At 51.9% G+C, this 16,754-nt stretch overlaps 2 protein-coding genes and 1 long non-coding RNA gene across 4 annotated transcripts in view; 1 reads left to right on the forward strand and 2 right to left on the reverse strand.

The window, feature by feature from the left end:
- Positions 1 to 16,754, reverse strand: part of LOC144325188 (2-acylglycerol O-acyltransferase 3-like) — a 97,716-nt gene that overhangs the window by 59,089 nt on the left and 21,873 nt on the right. The window lies entirely within an intron of this gene.
- Positions 7,070 to 16,754, forward strand: part of LOC144325039 (uncharacterized) — a 53,479-nt gene continuing 43,794 nt past the window's right edge. The window contains exon 1 of one of the 2 annotated variants that reach the window (XR_013390323.1): positions 7,070 to 7,388. This is a non-coding gene — a long non-coding RNA (uncharacterized LOC144325039). The remainder of the gene's footprint in view (positions 7,389 to 16,754) is intronic. The other variant, XR_013390321.1, reaches the window with a different exon arrangement.
- Positions 7,537 to 10,768, reverse strand: LOC144325187 (uncharacterized). The gene has a single exon (XM_077917763.1). It carries the CDS (start codon positions 10,766 to 10,768, stop codon positions 8,747 to 8,749), a length of 2,022 nt encoding a protein of 673 aa, XP_077773889.1. The 3' UTR covers positions 7,537 to 8,746.

Consider the following 16,754-nt stretch of genomic DNA (forward strand, 5'->3'; position numbering starts at 1 on the left):
AGAGCAGCATAAAATGCCATAAAAAGCAGGGAAGAACCGTTTTCAAAACAACAGACGCATTTCAAAAACAGTAGAACCATAAAGCGGTATAGTTGGAAGGGACCCCCAGGGGTCATCCAGCCCATCCCCTTGCAAGGCAGGAATCACAATTTGGTGGCACTGTAGCTCTAGGGAAGAAAGAGTGCCTCTGAGCAGGTGAAGAGTGCTCTGAGGATCCGCAGCTGCAGCTGCCTCCCTTTCAAAGGGATCAAGCGCAGCTCCTCCTGATGGCCTTTAGGTGCCCCTGGAAGAAAGACAGGGTGAGAAATCACCAGGGTTTCTGAAGCACCCTGTGGGTGGGGGTGTTGGGTGCAGTCCAAAGGTTGCCCCCCCCCCTCCTCCTCCTCCTCCTGCCAGGCAGGGCAGGGAGGTCCAAGCTGACCTGAGCTGGGGGGGGGGGCAGAGGTAGAAATTACGCAAACCTTTTTCTGGCAAGGACATTGCTTCCTGCCTCAGGGCAGGGCAGCCTCTCTACAAATTAGCATTTATATATCCCAATACTTTCCTCCAGAAATCTGTAAGCATCAGACATTGCATAAGCAGAGGCTTCAAAGAGGCGTATTCTCTTTTTGGCACCTCCAGCAACACGTCCTTGTAGATCATCCCTTTCTATACTGATGTTTCGGAGCCCAATATTATTTTTGGTTGTATAAGACGTAGTTTATAATCTAATGGCACATTAGGAAGGTAAAACACTGGTTTACAAAAAATATATATATCAAAAAATTAAAACAATCCAATGAAAACATGAACACCCACAATTAAAATCCACAAATAAACATCAGGTGCCTGGAGGGCCTTCGGAATTCTGGGACTGTCCCTGGAAAATCAAGACACTTGGAGGGTATGGCAGGAAACTCTTAATCTCAAGGTCGCGGATTCGAGCCCAAGCTGGGCCAAAGGTTCCTCTTTTTCATTTTTTCATGCAATGCAGGAATATTTGGCCCAGCGTGAGGCCCGAACCCATAACCCAGGAATGGGGAGGTGGGTTGGCTGGGGGTGGGAAGAGAGAGGAAAGAGACCCCAGCCAGGAACTGCATGGTTTTTAAGGAAGGGGGGGGGAGGAGAGGGGGAAGACTGATTTCCACCTACCGTATTTTTTGCTCCATAAGACGCACTTTTTTCTTCCTAAAAAGTAAGGGGAAATGTCTGTGCATCTTGTGGAGCGAATGCGTGGTCCCTGGAGCCGAATTGCCCAGGGGCCAAAAGCAGGTCGTGCTTCTTTTTTTGAAAGAGGGAAGGGGGTGTTGAAACAAATCCTCTGATCGGCAAGCGATCGGGAGAGAGATAAGGGAGGCTAGAGGTAAAGGAGGCTGCCTGGGAGGGGGGAGGTAAAAGCCCATGGATCCTCAGGATTTTTGCATTGGGTCATCCCAAATTCACCACCAGATCACATAGCATGTCCATGGCTACAGCCTGCACCAAGAAAATCACGCACCCACTGTTTTGTGGGGCCGCAATGGTGCAAAAACGTGGTTACAAAGCACAGATCCACATGGATCCTCAGGATTTTTGCATTGGGTTGTAGCCTTTCAGGCCTTTCCCACGGGTCGGGTGTGCATTGCTCCTGTCAGCGAGCCAAGAAAGTTGCGAGAAGGCTTATCAGCTGAATGCACTGCTGGCGGCCAGGTCATCTTTTCCTGAGAAGAGGAGAAAGCTTTCTTCCTTTCAGCTACTTTGTGTTATGCTTTGTGTTATACAGCAGAGCTAATGCATTTTAGGTTTGCATCCTCAAAGAAAGAATTTGGGAAGTCTTGAGGCCTAGGGAAGTCTTGAGGCCTAGTTGGGGTGACTACACACTAATTGGGGGTGACCACACAGTCAGGATTTGGGTATCCTGTCCCTTCATCCCACCCCCCTTTTATTTTGGACAGCCTTCCGTCCCAAGGAGGCACTGGCTGATATTCTCGGGCTAGTGCTATAATCTGGGGCCGAACCATTCGTGACACCATTTTATGCATCATATTTTGCAAGCATTGCAAGAAGCAAGGTACAGTGGTGCCTCGCAAGACGAAAAGAATCCATTCCGCGATTCTCTTTGTCTAGTGGTTTTTTCGTCTTGCGAAGCAACCCTATTAGCGGCTAAGCGGATTAGCGCTATTAGCGGTTTAGCGGCTTAGCAGCTATTAAAGGTTTAGCAGCTTAGCTGCTAAAAGGCTATTAGCGGCTTAGCGGCTTAGAAGAAGGGGGGGGAGCGGGGGAAAAATCTCAAGACTAGCAAGACGTTTCGTCTTGCGAAGCAAGCCCATAGGGAAAATCGTCTTGCGAAGCAACTCAAAAACAGAAAACCCTTTCGTCTAGCGGGTTTTCCGTCTTGCGAGGCATTCGTCTTGTGGGGCACCACTGTACACAGGAGCAGAAAAGAAGCAAAATTATCGATGGGCCTAGTAACATCATTAAAAGTCCTCTAGGTTTGGAAGTCAATCAGTCCACCAGGACATGTCCCATCCGTTCCAAGTAGGGACAGGGACATGGGCCACTTTTTCAATTTCTGCTGCCAAATTTCGAATGGCTTCAGCATGGTCATAGATGTTAAAGCAACAGGCCCCTCCTGTCAAATTTAACGCAACACAAAATCCGCCCTGTCACGCCAGGAGAAAGTCCAGCCCTAAGTGGAGTTAAAGGACTGCTGTGTGCGTCTCATCTAATTGGGTGGCGATTAACCGGAGGGCTGTGCCTGTGGCATTGGCGACCATCTCTACTACCGCTTGGAGTCTTATTATGCAGTTTAAATTATAAATTGGCCCCCTTGCCCCTGTGATTTTTTTCTCCCCGATTCCATGAGGCTGGATCGTAATGGGCGATTTCTGGAGGCCACTGATCCTTGCCCCAATTTTGGGAGCTGCCTCCTGCAACTGCTACTAGGTAAACCGAGCGTCTCCTCTGACAGGGTGCAGTGGCAATCGGCTCATAAATCCACATGGGAGGAATTAAAGAGGCTGGGAAGCACACTCCATACCGTCCCTTTGGCAGGATATGATAAGCCAGCTTTCCACACACCCAATGCACATCATGTTCTTGAGCAGAGACACCACCTTCCCCTTCTGAAGCCCTCGCCAAGTGCGTCAGGAATGTAGTTAGATTACAGCCAGAAAGAGTTCCTAGTGCGGACTAATTGGGGTGACCACACAGTCAGGATTTGGGTATCCTGTCCCTTCATCCCCCCCCCCTTTTTATTTTGGACAGCCTTCCGTCCCAAGGAGGCACTGGCTGATATTCTCGGGCTAGTGCTATAATCTGGGGCCGAACCATTCGTGACACCATCCGTGATATCCTGGGTTATGGGTTCGGGCCCCACGCTGGGCCAAATATTCCTGCATTGCACGGGGGGGGGGGGATAGACTAATGACCCTCCCCTTCCAGCTCTGCTATTCTATTATTTTATATATGGGCAACTTATGAACACTGATAGGATGGTAGAGCTGGAAGGGAACCCGGGGGGTCATCTAGTCCAACCCCCCCCCCCCCCGCAATGCAGGATTCGTCGGAAGAATCAGGAGCCAGGAAGAATCAAATTTCAATAAAGAATGGGGAGAGTTTAAAATGCATTTACAAAAAAAATATTGTAAACAACAACAATCCCTCGTAGGTTTGACAGAAAACATGTAGTAAAAATTCGAATCATGGATTGGAGTAAGGACTTATAATAACTGGAGTCTGGGAGGAGATGCAGAACAAAAATTGTAACCTAAGGGTCCACAAAGGGGGCGGGGGGGAGTCAAATGAAATATGATGTTTGCATTTTGATTCTTTGTAAAATTGAAGATGAAAAAATGAAAAAGAGGAGCCTTTGGCCCAGCATGGGCTCGAACCCACGACCTCGAGATTAAGAGTTTCCTGCCATACCCTCCAAGTGTCTTGATTTTCCAGGGACAGTCCCAGAATTCTGAAGGCCCTCCAGGCTTCTGATGTTTATTTGTGGATTTTAATTGTGGGTGTTCATGTTTTCATTGGATTGTTTTGATTTTTTGATATATATATATTTTTTTTGTAAAGCAGTGTTTTACCTTCTGTGGCTAATGTGCCATTAGATTATAAACTACCGTATTTTTCTCCCTATAGGACGCACTTTTTCCCCTCCAAAAATGAAGGGGAAATGTGTGTGTGTCCTATGGGGCGAATGCAGGCTTTCGCTGAAGCCTGGAGAGCAAGAGGCATCAGTGCGCACCGACCCCTCTCGCTCTTCAGGCTTCAGGAAGCTATCCGCAAGTCTTGCAAGCCCGGCGGGAGTTCCCGGCTTTGGCTGGGGAGGGGGGGAAATAATTAAAATTTGATGATGATGATGATGATGATAATGATTATCTCCTAGAGTGCACCTTCCTCCGTTCTCCGTGGTTTGGAGAAGGGAGGCAGGCAGATGGGGCAATCGATCCTGGCACCCAAACCTTCGTCTCATGGGCCAAGAGGGCAGGGCGGCCCTGGAATGAGGGCCAAGGGGAGGGAGCCGAGGGCCAGCCAGGCAGGCGACAGGCAGGGCTGGGAGTCAAAGAAGCGAATCTGAAGGTCCTCTGGGCACGCCCACTTTGGGAGCCACTGGGCTTGACCTTTTTAAGGTCAGGAATGAAATGACACACCTTATCTCCTTTCGGAGGAGGAGAGCTCAGCCAGGTCCCCTTTGCCTCACCTGGGTGCCAGCAGCATCCTTATTGCCAACTCACCTGGCTACCAAAGTGCAGGTGGCAGAGAGAGACTTGTGCATTGCAGCCGCGGGCAAGACAACATCCTCTCCTGGACAAGTGAGCCTCTTTCCTTCTTCTCCTGCCCCACATGCTGCCCCCTTCCTGAGGGCACGGCTGAAGGGGAGCAGCTGGGTTTTGGGATGCAGGTCAGAGGCCTCCTGTGCTGAACACACCTGCGTCTTCTCCCTTCTGCCAAGGCAGGGGCCCCTCCTGGCTGGAGTCCTGCTGCAGATTCCCCCCCCCCCACAACCCCCCTGTTGATTCCCCCCCCCCCCCAGGATCTCTTCCTGCGACCCAGGGTCAGAAGATGGCTCTGAAGAAACACCTGGAGGCCCTTAGCGTCTTCCAGTGGGTCCTCACCTTCCTCTTCTTTGGTAAGTTGGGAGCTGGGGTGGGAGGGAGGGAGGGAGGGGCCGTGGGTGCTCAGGGAAGAGGGGCAGCTTGGCCTCCTCTTCTTCCTGGGGCCATGGCCCTTGGGAGGTCCTCTGGCAGGCCAGGCCCCTGTAATAAAAGGAAAACTGCCCTTTTCCCATTATGGGGGACACAAGAGCCCTTATAGAGTCCTTTGTAGGTTCTCCATCAGTCGGAGAAAGAACAGAGGCTAAGCAGAGAATATTGTTCTTGCAGAAGCAACTGGGTGTTCCATTGTGTGGCGAGGTTTCAAAATCTCATGTTGGCGCAGCTTTTTGATGTGAGCTTGCCGCGTCCCTTCCAGAGTGAAACAGCACCTGGAAAAAAAACTTTGACAAAGTTCCCAGAAAACTTTCACTTGCTTTTAAGAAGTTACTCTTGAGGTCCTTGCTTAGAGCATGGGGTGGGTAAACTTTGGCCTTCTGGGTTTATGTTGTGGGACTGTAGCTCCTAATTAGCTCCAGGCAGTATGACCAGCAGCAGTTCAGGATGATGCCATAGCAGCCAAGAGATAAGCATGCAAAACTGATGTCCTACTTGCATGAATCTGTACCGCCTTTAGATCCAAGCCGTGCTGTGCTGTTGCTGCAACAGCCTTTAGCAAGAAGAGATGAGATTGAATCATTTGTCGAAACCTTATTTCGTATGCTGAACAAACATTGTCTTCCCACACAAAATTATTACTTGAGACAAAGTATTGCCAAACATTCAGCAAAGGATTATCCAGTTCCTGGGACAGTGGGGGGGGGGGCACTGTGTTTGTTTGTTAACGAAGGGGAACGCAAAGAAGAATCTGGAACCAGACCCCTTCTGCTGCTAGGCGTGGGGTGGGATACTGTCTAGCAGCTACGGGATTCGCAAATGGTTTGGGCTTCACGATCATGGGGGGTATATTTCTAGCCATGCCTGGGGGGTTATCTTCAGCCCATACCTCAGGATTCATGAGGCGCCAGTGTTCCCTGTTGCAATGTTGACCTCATGGGAACCTGCTTTTGTTATCCTAGCAAGTCTCTTCCTCCCCTCTCAGGGCCATTGCCCCATATGCTCCCGGCTGGCGAGGTGGGGTCCAGGCAGGTCCCCCGGGGGTGGGGGTGTGCCATGGGTGCCGGTCACAAAATGGCTGTCATGGAGGGGGGGGCGGTTGTAGGAGGGGCTGAGCGGGGGGGGGGGCAAACAGCCTCCTGCCCCTTTTAGGGTTTCAAGGCGAGCGTATTGTTGTAAGAATTCTAAGGTCTCAAATATAAATTAAATGCTCATAAACGTACAAGGCAAACACCTACCTAAGTATATAAACCAGGTGTCTGAAATAGTGTTCTTGTTGTTGTTGTTTAGTCGTTTAGTCGTGTCCGCCTCTTCGTGACCCCCTGGACCAGAGCACGCCAGGCCCTCCTGTCCTCCACTGCCTCCCTCAGTTTGGTCAAACTCATGCTGGTAGCTTCGAGAACACTATCCAACCATCTCGTCCTCTGTCGCCCCCTTCTCCTTGCGCCCTCCATCTTTCCCAACATCAGGGTCTTTTCCAGGGAGTCTTCTCTTCTCATGAGGAGGCCAAAGTCTTGGAGCCTCAGCTTCAGGATCTGTCCTTCCAGTGAGCACTCAGGGCTGATTTCCTTCAGAATGGAGAGGTTTGATCTTCTTGCAGTCCATGGGACTCTCAAGAGTCTCCTCCAGCACCAAAATTCAAAAGCATCCATTCTGAAATAGTACAGGAGAGCAATCCTGAAGCCATTTGGACTCTCCCAAATTGACCTCAAATATTCCTCCGCAAGGAGGAAGGAAATGGGGAAAGGCCAAAGGGAATATCTTGTGTGTGTGCTCTGTTTAACCAAAGTCAGCCAAACAGGCTTATTTTTCACATCCACTGACACCAACATGCTTTCTTTCTGCACCTTAGTAAGAAGAATGATACGTGGTCTCTTGTGAATTACAGCGCCAAGAGGAAGGAGGGGGGGAGAAGGACAGTTGGTACATTCCACGTCCTCCTGTTTCGACAAGCGACCCGAGTGCGCCTTCGGTCTCTATGCCAGGCCTTTGAAGCCTGTCGGGGCTACGGCGGTTTCCTGAAGAAATAAAGGAATGGCGCGGTCTGGCCTGGTCTTCTCTCTTTCTCTCTTCCCCCCCGCTCCAGCAAGCAATGGTTCGGCCCGGAGCGGAGGCTATAAGAAGCGGCCGGACGTCCCTTTTTCCCGCGCGCGGGGGAAGCGGCGGTTGAGGGAGACGCTGAGGGCAGAAAAGCGCGGGAAGAGCGGAGCCAACCAAGTGAGTCAGGCTGGGGGGAGGGAGAGAGATGGGGCTGATATGTGAGGCGGTTGGCGGGGGAGGCGGGAAGCAGAAGGGCGAGGAGAGGCGCGGGCCTGGAGGGGGAGCGAAGTGTTACGGAAAATCTGGGTGCGTATTTACCCTGCCACCCAGCCAATCGGACCAAGTCCGTGGATTCTAGCGGAAGAAAAGGAAGCTCAGCCGGACGCAGGAGCAAGATACGAAGATCCAAGTTTATTGCGCAACAGGTTCAAAATGAGATTGAACCCCGAGTATGGGGCGACATAGACTTTTAAAAGTTCCCTCCAAGTCCCAGAATACAGTGCATGAAAACGTCATGAATACATTATGGGAAGGTTGGGTTTCATGGATTACATCATGAATATATTACACACGTCATGAATATGTTTACAGAGAGGTGGGGTTACACTGATTAACATTTGAGACAAGGGAGGGGGAATGTGCGGAGTGAGGGATATACATAAATAAACATTCCTTGAGTACCGGTGGTGGCAGGACAATGGGACAGCGATATGCATCGTCTGCCACCTGGTATTGCCCGGAGGAAGGGTTAGGCAGGACGATCTGGCAGGATTAGGAAGTTCCTGTGTACGTGCCCTGCCGCTTCAGGGATTATGGAGGTCGGGGTGCCATCATGGAGTCCAAAGGGAGCTGAGCTGAATGACACCAAGAGCAAGGAAATCGGAGTTATGGTTGATTTTATATGATTTTCGAAAGGTTCCGATGGTTTCCAACCTATTCCGTAGCCTCGGTCAAAGTCGGAAACAAGGTGGATACATTGTAACTGGGTTTTGACAGGTTTACGAGCAGAATGGATACATTGTAACAAGGGCTTGACAAGATTACGAGGTCGGAAGTTTCGGTTCCATTGTTCTCGCTGCGGGGGGCCGTCAGCAGCTTGTCAGTAGGTTTAATGAGGCGTGCAAGGGCTCCCTGAGCTAGCTCCTGCAGGACGAATGCATGGCTGTGATTGGCTGAGACGCGGCCATAGGAGTAAGCGGAGATACAGGGACGCCCGGTCTACTCGTTTTAAGTATAGAGCGCAAATAGGCATAGGGAGAGATAGGGGAATATATTTATATATGAGCTTATTACGCTCGTGAGAGGAAGAAGAGAAGGGGGGTTTGGGGAGAAGTGTGGTGCTTGTGCAACGGTGAGGGGGACTGGGTGGGTGTACCGTGGGTACCCTCGAGGTCATCGCCTCGGTTGCTCAGGGGAGAGGAAGGGGCAAGAGGTACCCCCCCCCCTTCTGGTCCGTATCAGTCCCCCATTCGGAGATAGATTTGCATTAAAGTTCTGTAGGAACTTGCAAATCTTTTCTCCGCACCACAGAAACGCTAAATTTCAGTGATCTCGTATTCCCCTTCCCCCAGATGCCTCATCTGTACGTAGTCTGGAAAGGTAGGGGTGTGTTGGGAACGGGAATAGGCTCGAAGAGAGAATGAGGTAGAAGAAGTAGACTGGCGGAGGAGGGAACAGCAGGGGCTAATACAGTGCACGGTACAACATAAGATAGAGACACAAAAAACAGCGGTCAAGATGAGGAGCAGTATGACTTTCAATAACTGTCGGAGCCATCCTAGCTTGGGTAACCATCCCCACAGGTCCACATCGGATAGTCCCTCATGCTGGATATCGTGTAGCCTCCCTGCTAACTCGTGAATATTGTTCAAATGTCCAGTCATATTTAAGGTCTGGTCAGTTACGTATGTGCAGCACTCGGTGCCTATTAAGGCACAGGTGCCTCCTTGACTGGACAAGAGGAAGTCCGTTGCAATCCTCGTCTGTAAGCTCAACTGCCTTACCTCGGATAGTTCCGACATGAGAGAGTCTGTGATCTGGGTCGCCTCCTGCATGAACTTAAGGAGGATGTCGGTGAGTCGAAGGATATCCACGTGGTTTGAACCGGCCCCGTAGGCAGGGAAAAGTGCCCGGCCCACGGTCTCTCCATTTGCAGCAACATCTGACAGGTCTGACAGTTCCTTTTGCTCCCTTTTATTCCGTTGTCTTCCAGGGGGTAGATGTGGGGTTATCCTTATCCCGGGAACAATGTAGCCGACAAAGCAGGATCCGGACATGTGTGGGCTCACCCATGTATAGGCGCGATGCCCGCACACCCAGAATAGGCCGCTGAGGTAAGATTCCATTCTGCCTGAAGCAAAGGTTTGCAACAGCATGGAGTCTGAGGGTTGGGGCTTCCAGTCGAAGGGGTGTCCGACGACAGCGGCCCAGGCGACGGTGAGGTTTGGAAAAGTCCGGGAATCCCTTGCATTGGTGACGGTGACCCGGCCAGTTGGTAAGATTTCGAGAGCGTTGGAACATGTACTGGATCCTATGAAGGTTCCTTCCCCGGAGAAGCTGCGGCAAAGGGGTCCCTTTGTAGGGCCGGTGAGATAGAGATATTGATGTGTCAAGTTGAGCGCAGTTAAGTTCCAGGAAGTGACGTTTCCGGAACGGAATTGTTCAAGGGTCACTGGCACTGGGACTAGTGGGAGGCTCTGCTGGAGGTGGCTGGGCGCGTGGGCACAGATCCAGCAGTCTGGGTAGGGTGCTTCCTTGGCAACCTGGCTGAGGAGTTTAATATAGGAGTTTTGCTCCCAGGATGAAAGGAGGTCTTCTCCTGGAAGTGCAGAGTCAGTGCGGAATTGTCGAGGTGCTGTGCCGACTGGGTGGAGTGGGTCGTTAGTGTTTAATAGTCGCCTATCCCTGGCGATACCGCCGCATCTCAGGGGTCCAACGTGGTCCCATGAGGGGGAGCGCGAAGGGTGTATGGGATGGTGCCATCCTTCAAGGTATTCAGCCCCTTTCCACTCATGAGTGACCCCTAGGTTCCATACGCAGCAGAATCGTCGCAGGCAGAGCCCCTGGAGTTGAGGCTTCCGGGTTTCTGGAGTGGAGAGGAGACACTGGAACCCGAAAATCAAGTTTCCAGAGGGGTGGTTTGAGTCTGTGTAAGCGTGGGAGGCCCCTCCTATCTCGACTTCGGTCCAGTTCGGGTTTTGTGAGATCTCTCCGTTCGTGTAAAGAAGATAAGTCCCGTTTTGGCAGGTCAGCCGGTAAGAGGAGTGGTCAAGAGTGAGGGCCGCGGACCCGATGCGGCGCAAGTCCTTGTTTCGGATAAAAAGTTCCCAGTATTCGTCGTTGCCGAGTCGGGGTACTAGAGAATGGCGCAGTAGGGTCCGAGACTCGGGAAGGCAGAAATCAAAGTCCCCCATTCGATCAGGGTTAGACCTTCCCGTCTCGACCTCATGATAGTCCAAGAAGTGATAGTCCGTTTGCAACCCTGTGCAGTGGTCCGATGATGTGGACGTGACCCAGGATAAGGCGGCGAGAAGGAGGGCGGTGCAGGCCAGACCCATGGTTTGGATGCGTGTCAAACGAACGAAGGGGTCAGATAGAGCGAGGCTGTAAGGTGAAGCTATCAGATGAAGCTGTCAAAAGGAGCTGTCAAATGAACTGTCAAAAGCGAGGCTGCCAGATGAGGCGAGTTGTCAACGGAGCTGTCAAATGGAGCTGTCAAATGGAGTTGTCAGATGAACTACCAAAAGGCGAAGCTGTCAAACGAAACAAGCTGTCAACGGAGCTGTCAAATGGAGCTGTCAGATGAACTACCGAAGGCGAAGCTGTCAAACGAAGCAAGCTGTCAACGGAGCTGTCAAATGGAGCTGTCAAATGAACTGCCGAGAGCGAAGCTGTCAAACGAAGCAAGCTGTCAAACGTGGCTGTCGCCGCGTCTGAAACGCAGCTTGATGGTGTTGGTATCTGGGACGATTTCGGACGTCCAGTTGGATGTCGCGGTGTCTGGTCCGGTCTGTTGGGCCCGACCTTGGCCCCGATTTACTGGTCCAGTCTGTTGAGCCCGACCTTGGCCCCGATCTACTGGTCCGGTCTGTTGAGCCCGATCTTGGCCCCGATCTACTGGTCCGGTCTGTTGAGCCCGAGTTTGGCCCCGATCTACTGGTCCGGTCTGTTGAGCCCGAGTTTGGCCCCGATCCGGTCCGGTCTGTTGGTCGTCGTCGTCAATATATGAGGTCGGTGGAGCAGGTGGAGTCGAAAAGGTGAAGTCCTCGCCGTTGCTTTCTTCAGTCTCCTGTGGAGGGGGTGAGGACTTGCACCTTGTGTGATGTAACCAAGAATTCTTCTCACCTACTTTCACGGCGGTTGGCGATGTCAAGAGTACTTGGTAGGGACCTTCCCACGCGGGTTGGAGTGGTTCCTTCTGGTAGACCTTGACGAGGATCCAGTCACCAGGGTGGAAGGAGTGAGCGTAGACGTCGATGGGCAGGTTCTGTCCCTCGATGGCCGCGTAGTGGTGGAGACGCTGTAGTTGTGTCTGGAGCTGAATGACATAATTAGTAAGTTCTGCTTCTCCCAGCTCCAATTCTGAGAGTGGGAATAGAGTGTTGTAGACGGGAGGGGGTCTCCCGAATAAAAGTTCGAATGGAGAGAGTTTCAAACGTTCGGTTGGGGCGCTGCGGATGTTATGAAGAACCAGTGGGAGTGCATTCACCCATTTTAGGCCAGTGAGCTCGCAAAGTTTGCCCAACTGTATTTTTATCTCCTGGTTCATACGCTCTACTTGGCCAGAGGATTGTGGGTGGTATGGAGTGTGGAGGTCCCATCTAATCTGGAGTGTCTTGGCCACTAATTGCACCACCTCTGCAGTAAAGTGGGTTCCCCTATCGCTGTCTATGCGGCGGGGTATGCCATAGCGGGGAATAATATCCTGTAGGAGGGCCCTGGCAACTACGGATGCGGTAGCCTTTCGGCAAGGGAATCCCTCCACCCACGAGGAGAATTGGTCCACTATAATCAAAGCATGCTTAAAGCCTTGGCATTGGGGCAGATCGATAAAGTCAAGCTGCAAGTTCTCAAAAGGGACAAAGGCCCAGGGTCTGGCTCCTGGTGGCCTCCTGGGTTCACGCTTGGGATTGAAGCGATGGCAGGTAATGCAATTCTTTGATGCTGCTGCTGCGGCAGCGGCTATTCCGGGTGCATACCAAGATCTAATTACATGTTCCATTAATCTCCCTTTTCCCCAGTGTGTCCGCTGATGAAGAATCCTCACTACTTTTGGAGTCCAGGCCTTTGGAAGGACGGTTCTTCCATCGGGGAGGACCCAGATGCCCTGTTGCTCGGTGGCACCTATCGATTCCCACATAGCTCTTTCATCCCCTGGGGCAGATTTGTAAATTTCTGCAAGGTCTAGGTCTGCTGGTAGTTGGAGGGCTTGAAACTCGGATTCATTGTTAGGGATGCGTAGGGCAGCCATCTGTGCGGCTTTGTCGGCTCGTCGGTTTCCTTTAGAAACTGAGTCCCTGCCCTTGGTATGGGCCTTGCAGTGGACAACGGCTATAGCGGCAGGTAGATGGATCGCTGTGAGAAGTCGCTCAACTAGGGCGGCGTGCGAGATTTGAGAGCCGGCGGCGGTTAGGAAGCCTCTCTGGAGCCAAATTTGGCCGGTTGTGTGCACGAGGCCAAAACAGTATTTACTATCCGTATAAATGGTTATCCGCTTCCCTTCACCAATCTCGCAGGCACGCAGCAGTGCAATTAACTCAGCGGCTTGGGCACTGTACTGGGAGTTGATTGGGTTTGATTCTAGTACTTCGAAGTCGGAGACCACCGCGTACCCAGTCTTTCTAACCCCGTCGATTACTTTAGAGCTACCATCAGTATATAGTATTAGGTCTGGGTTCTCCAAGGGAAGATGATCTAAGTCTTCACGGGGCTTTTCGGCTTGCCGGACAATAGTGGTGCAGTCATGATGTGGGGTGCCATCATCGGGAAGGGGTAGCAGGGTAGCGGGGTTTAGCGAGTTGACACGTTTAATGGTGACGTTGGTTGGGGTTAGTAGGAGGGCCTCGTACCGGTTGAGGCGGGAGTTTGAGAAATGGTGGCATCCTTTTAAGGTTAAGAGGGTTGAGACTGAATGGGGAACGTGAAGGGTGATTTCGTGGCCCAGAACTGTTTCTTGGGCTTTCTCGAGAAGGACAGCAGCGGCTGCAATGGCTCTCAGGCAACTGACAGCCCCTTTAGCAGTGTTGTCAAGTTGCAGACTATAATATGCTACTGGCCTCTCTTGGTCTCGGAAGGGTTGGGTTAGGACACCGGAGGCTACCCCCATTTGCTCATGGATGAACAGGTTGAAAGGGATTCGGTAGTCGGGTAATCCTAGGGCGGGAGCGGATCTGAGTTCCCGTTTTAGTCGTTCAAAAGAGTTGTAAGCTTCTTCTTCCCAGACCAGGGTGTCTGGGTGGTCCTGCCGCGTCATAACAGTTAAGGGCTTCGTTATTTCGCTGTAGCCAGCGATCCAGGCTCGGCAGAAGCCGGCCATGCCAAGGAAGCCGCGCAACTGTCGCTTCGTTTTTGGGAGAGGGATTTTTGTGACTGCCTCGATCCTGTCAGTGGCTAGGCTTCGAGTCCCTACTCCTAAGATGTGTCCGAGATATTTGACTTCTTGTTTACAATATTGGAGTTTCTTTGGAGACACCTTGTGTCCCTTCTTTGCTAATTCTGATAGGAGGTGTTTAGTATCTATCTTACACGCCTCTTCACTGGTAGAACACAATAAAATATCATCCACGTAGAGAAGCAAGGTGGAGCTAGCTGGTAGGTGGATGTCCTCTAAGTCCTGATGTAATACGGCCGAGAAAATTGCGGGTGACTCTACATAGCCTTGGGGCAGTCTGGTCCACGTTAGTTGGCCGGGCCCCCAGGTAAATGCAAAAAGGAATTGACTGTCCGGATCCAGGGGTATACTGAAGAAGGCGGAGCACAGATCCGCTGCGGAGTACCAAGTTGTCCCTGCTGGAATTGCGTTTAGGAGGGAGTTCGGGTTGCCCACTACTGGGTGTCGGGGTATGACGAATTGGTTCACTAATCTCAAGTCCTGCACAAAACGGTACCGTATAGGTGCCCCCTCTTTAGCGGGTTTCTTGACTGGGAGAACTGGGGTATTACAGGGCGAAGCGCATGAGACTAGGATCCCTTTTTCGAGGAAGTCCTCAATCATGGGTGTTAGGCCGTCTATGGCTTCTTTGGGCAGAGGGTATTGTTTGGTGCACGGGAAGGGTAGGTCACTTCGGTACGTGATCTTGACTGGAGTAGCGGAGAGTAAGAGCCCGACTGAGGTTGATTCAGTGCCCCATAGGGAGGGGGGCAATTCGTTTTCTAGGTCCAAAGGGAGTTCGGGAAACTGTCGGTCCGCTTTAGATTCTTGGACGATACCTTGGAACATGGGAATAGAGTCCCCTGGCATATGTAGGTAAATGCCATCCGAGGAGCATTTTATGGTGGCGTTAAGTTTGCAGAGGAGGTCTCTGCCGAGGAGATTAACAGGGCTGCTTGTTAAAAGGAAAGTGTGTTCCGCTAGTAATGGTCCGAGGGTGACCTTGGCCGGTCGCGAGAGTGGGCAAGTGCGGGGTATCCCATCCAGTCCCATTACTTTCTTGGTCACTGTTCCTGGTTCCAGGTGACTGTCGGTTAGGGTGGAATAAGTAGCCCCTGTGTCCAGTAGACATTGATAGGGGTGGCCGTCAATCTCGATAGTGCAGACCGGGTCCTCAGGTGACAATGCAAGGACAGGGCAGATGGTTTGGGTCTGACTGGGATCCCCTTCTAATTGTCAATAGGTGTCCTGATCATCGGGAGGTGGTTGATTTGGAGGGTGCAAGGGAGGAGCAGTGGCATTCGCCCAAGGGTGAGCAGACTGGTCTATGGCTGGCATTTGGGTTCGGGGTCCGGATTGGGGTCTGGTTTGAGGTATCGGGTTCGAGGGCGTTGGTGGAGCATAAGTCACTGGTTGGTGGTTAGTGTAGCCTGGGGTTACGTTGGGTTGCGGGGGGAAAGGAGGGTGGCTGGTTCGAACAGGGAAGGGCTTGGATTCCTGCCCCCCATAGGGTGCGGGTGTCGCATTTAGGTAAGGGCAGAATCTCTTTATGTGTCCCTCTTCCTGGCAGTAGTAGCACCCTCCGGTCCCCGGTCCCCATTGCCTATAGGGGTTTGGGGGTCCTCCTCCCCGGACTCCCCTTCCTCGGTTGAGACCTCTACCTCGGTTAGGGCCATAGGTAGTTTCCATACTTAAGGCCAAGATCTGTTCGGCCTCGGATTTTGTCTCCTTTTTCTTTCTCTCATCTCGAGAGTTATAGATGGATTTCGCAATGGACAAGATTTCGTTTACACTCTTTCCATCGTATCCAATTTGAAGATTTAGGGCTTTCCTAATGTCTGGGCAGGCCTGATCCTTGAAGAAACCTTTAACGATTACTTCATGTTGTGGATTCTCGGGGTCTATTCCTCCCCAGGTCTTGATGGCAGAGACTAATCTCGTATAATAATCAGAAGGGTGTTCGTTTGGTCCCTGCATTACCGTTTGGACTTTGGTCCAATTAACGGTGCGTTGTCCGGCAGCCTTTACGCCGTCCAGAATGGCTTTCTTAAATAGTTTCAAGCACCAGATCCCATTTGTTGTGTTATAATCCCATGTAGGTTCTACTCGGAGGCATTGTGCGGTGAGCGCCTGCAATCCTTGGGGCCGTCCCCTCTGGTAATCGGGTGATTCTATAGCTTCCCCGGCTTTGGCCAGAATGTCCGCCTTCTCTGCCTCGTTGAAGAGGGCATTCAGAAGAACGTGGACGTCTGCCCAGGTAGGATTGTGGGTGGAAAAGATTGCACTGATCTGGCGGTGACACTTATCCGGGTCGTCCCTGAGTGAGGGCATCTGATTTGACCAAGTTACGAGGTCCGAGGTGTAGAAGGGGTGATGCGTGTAAACCATCCGCGGGGGCCCATCAGGTACGAGAGGAGGAATGGGCAGGGCCCTTAAGGGCATCTGGACCGCAGTAGAACTCACGGTGGAGCTTACTTGGTCAGAAGTCCCCGGAGTCTCTGTGTCGTGGCCTAGGGTCCCCGTCGCGGAGCCACACGGTTCCGTGGGAGCGGGTTTATTCCCGATTTGGGTAGGGTCCTCAATGGTGTTGTAGAGCGTAGAGGAGGGGATTTTAGTTTTAGCTTGCCCGGGGTGTTTAACGTGTTTGGTGTCCCCCTTGTCCCTTTTTGCTTGTAGTCGTGTGACCCTTCTATTCTCAGTGCCTTGTGCGTCATCTTCCCCCGTTTCCTCCCCACTACTAGAGTTGCTGTCGTTGGGTGTCGGGGCTCGCGGCGGTGGTCCTTGATAGTAAAAGGGGACCAGGGTCTGCTGTACGTCGTCATCTTCGTAAGGGGGGGGCATTGGCTGTCGCCCGGGATTTAATATAGGTAGTTGGTAAGAAGTTGTTCCCTTTGGGGCTTGGAGCATTCTCCTTACTGCCTCAAAGGCGGCCAGGTATTCCAACTGGCGGGGTT

Source organism: Podarcis muralis, chromosome 13 (assembly GCF_964188315.1).
Source record: "Podarcis muralis chromosome 13, rPodMur119.hap1.1, whole genome shotgun sequence".
NCBI classification, from domain to species: Eukaryota; Metazoa; Chordata; class Lepidosauria; order Squamata; family Lacertidae; genus Podarcis; species Podarcis muralis.

Bases quoted from the DNA above. Each gene is read 5' to 3' on its own strand.
- LOC144325187 (XM_077917763.1), bottom strand. From the start codon at position 10,768: ATGGGTCTGGCCTGCACCGCCCTCCTTCTCGCCGCCTTATCCTGGGTC.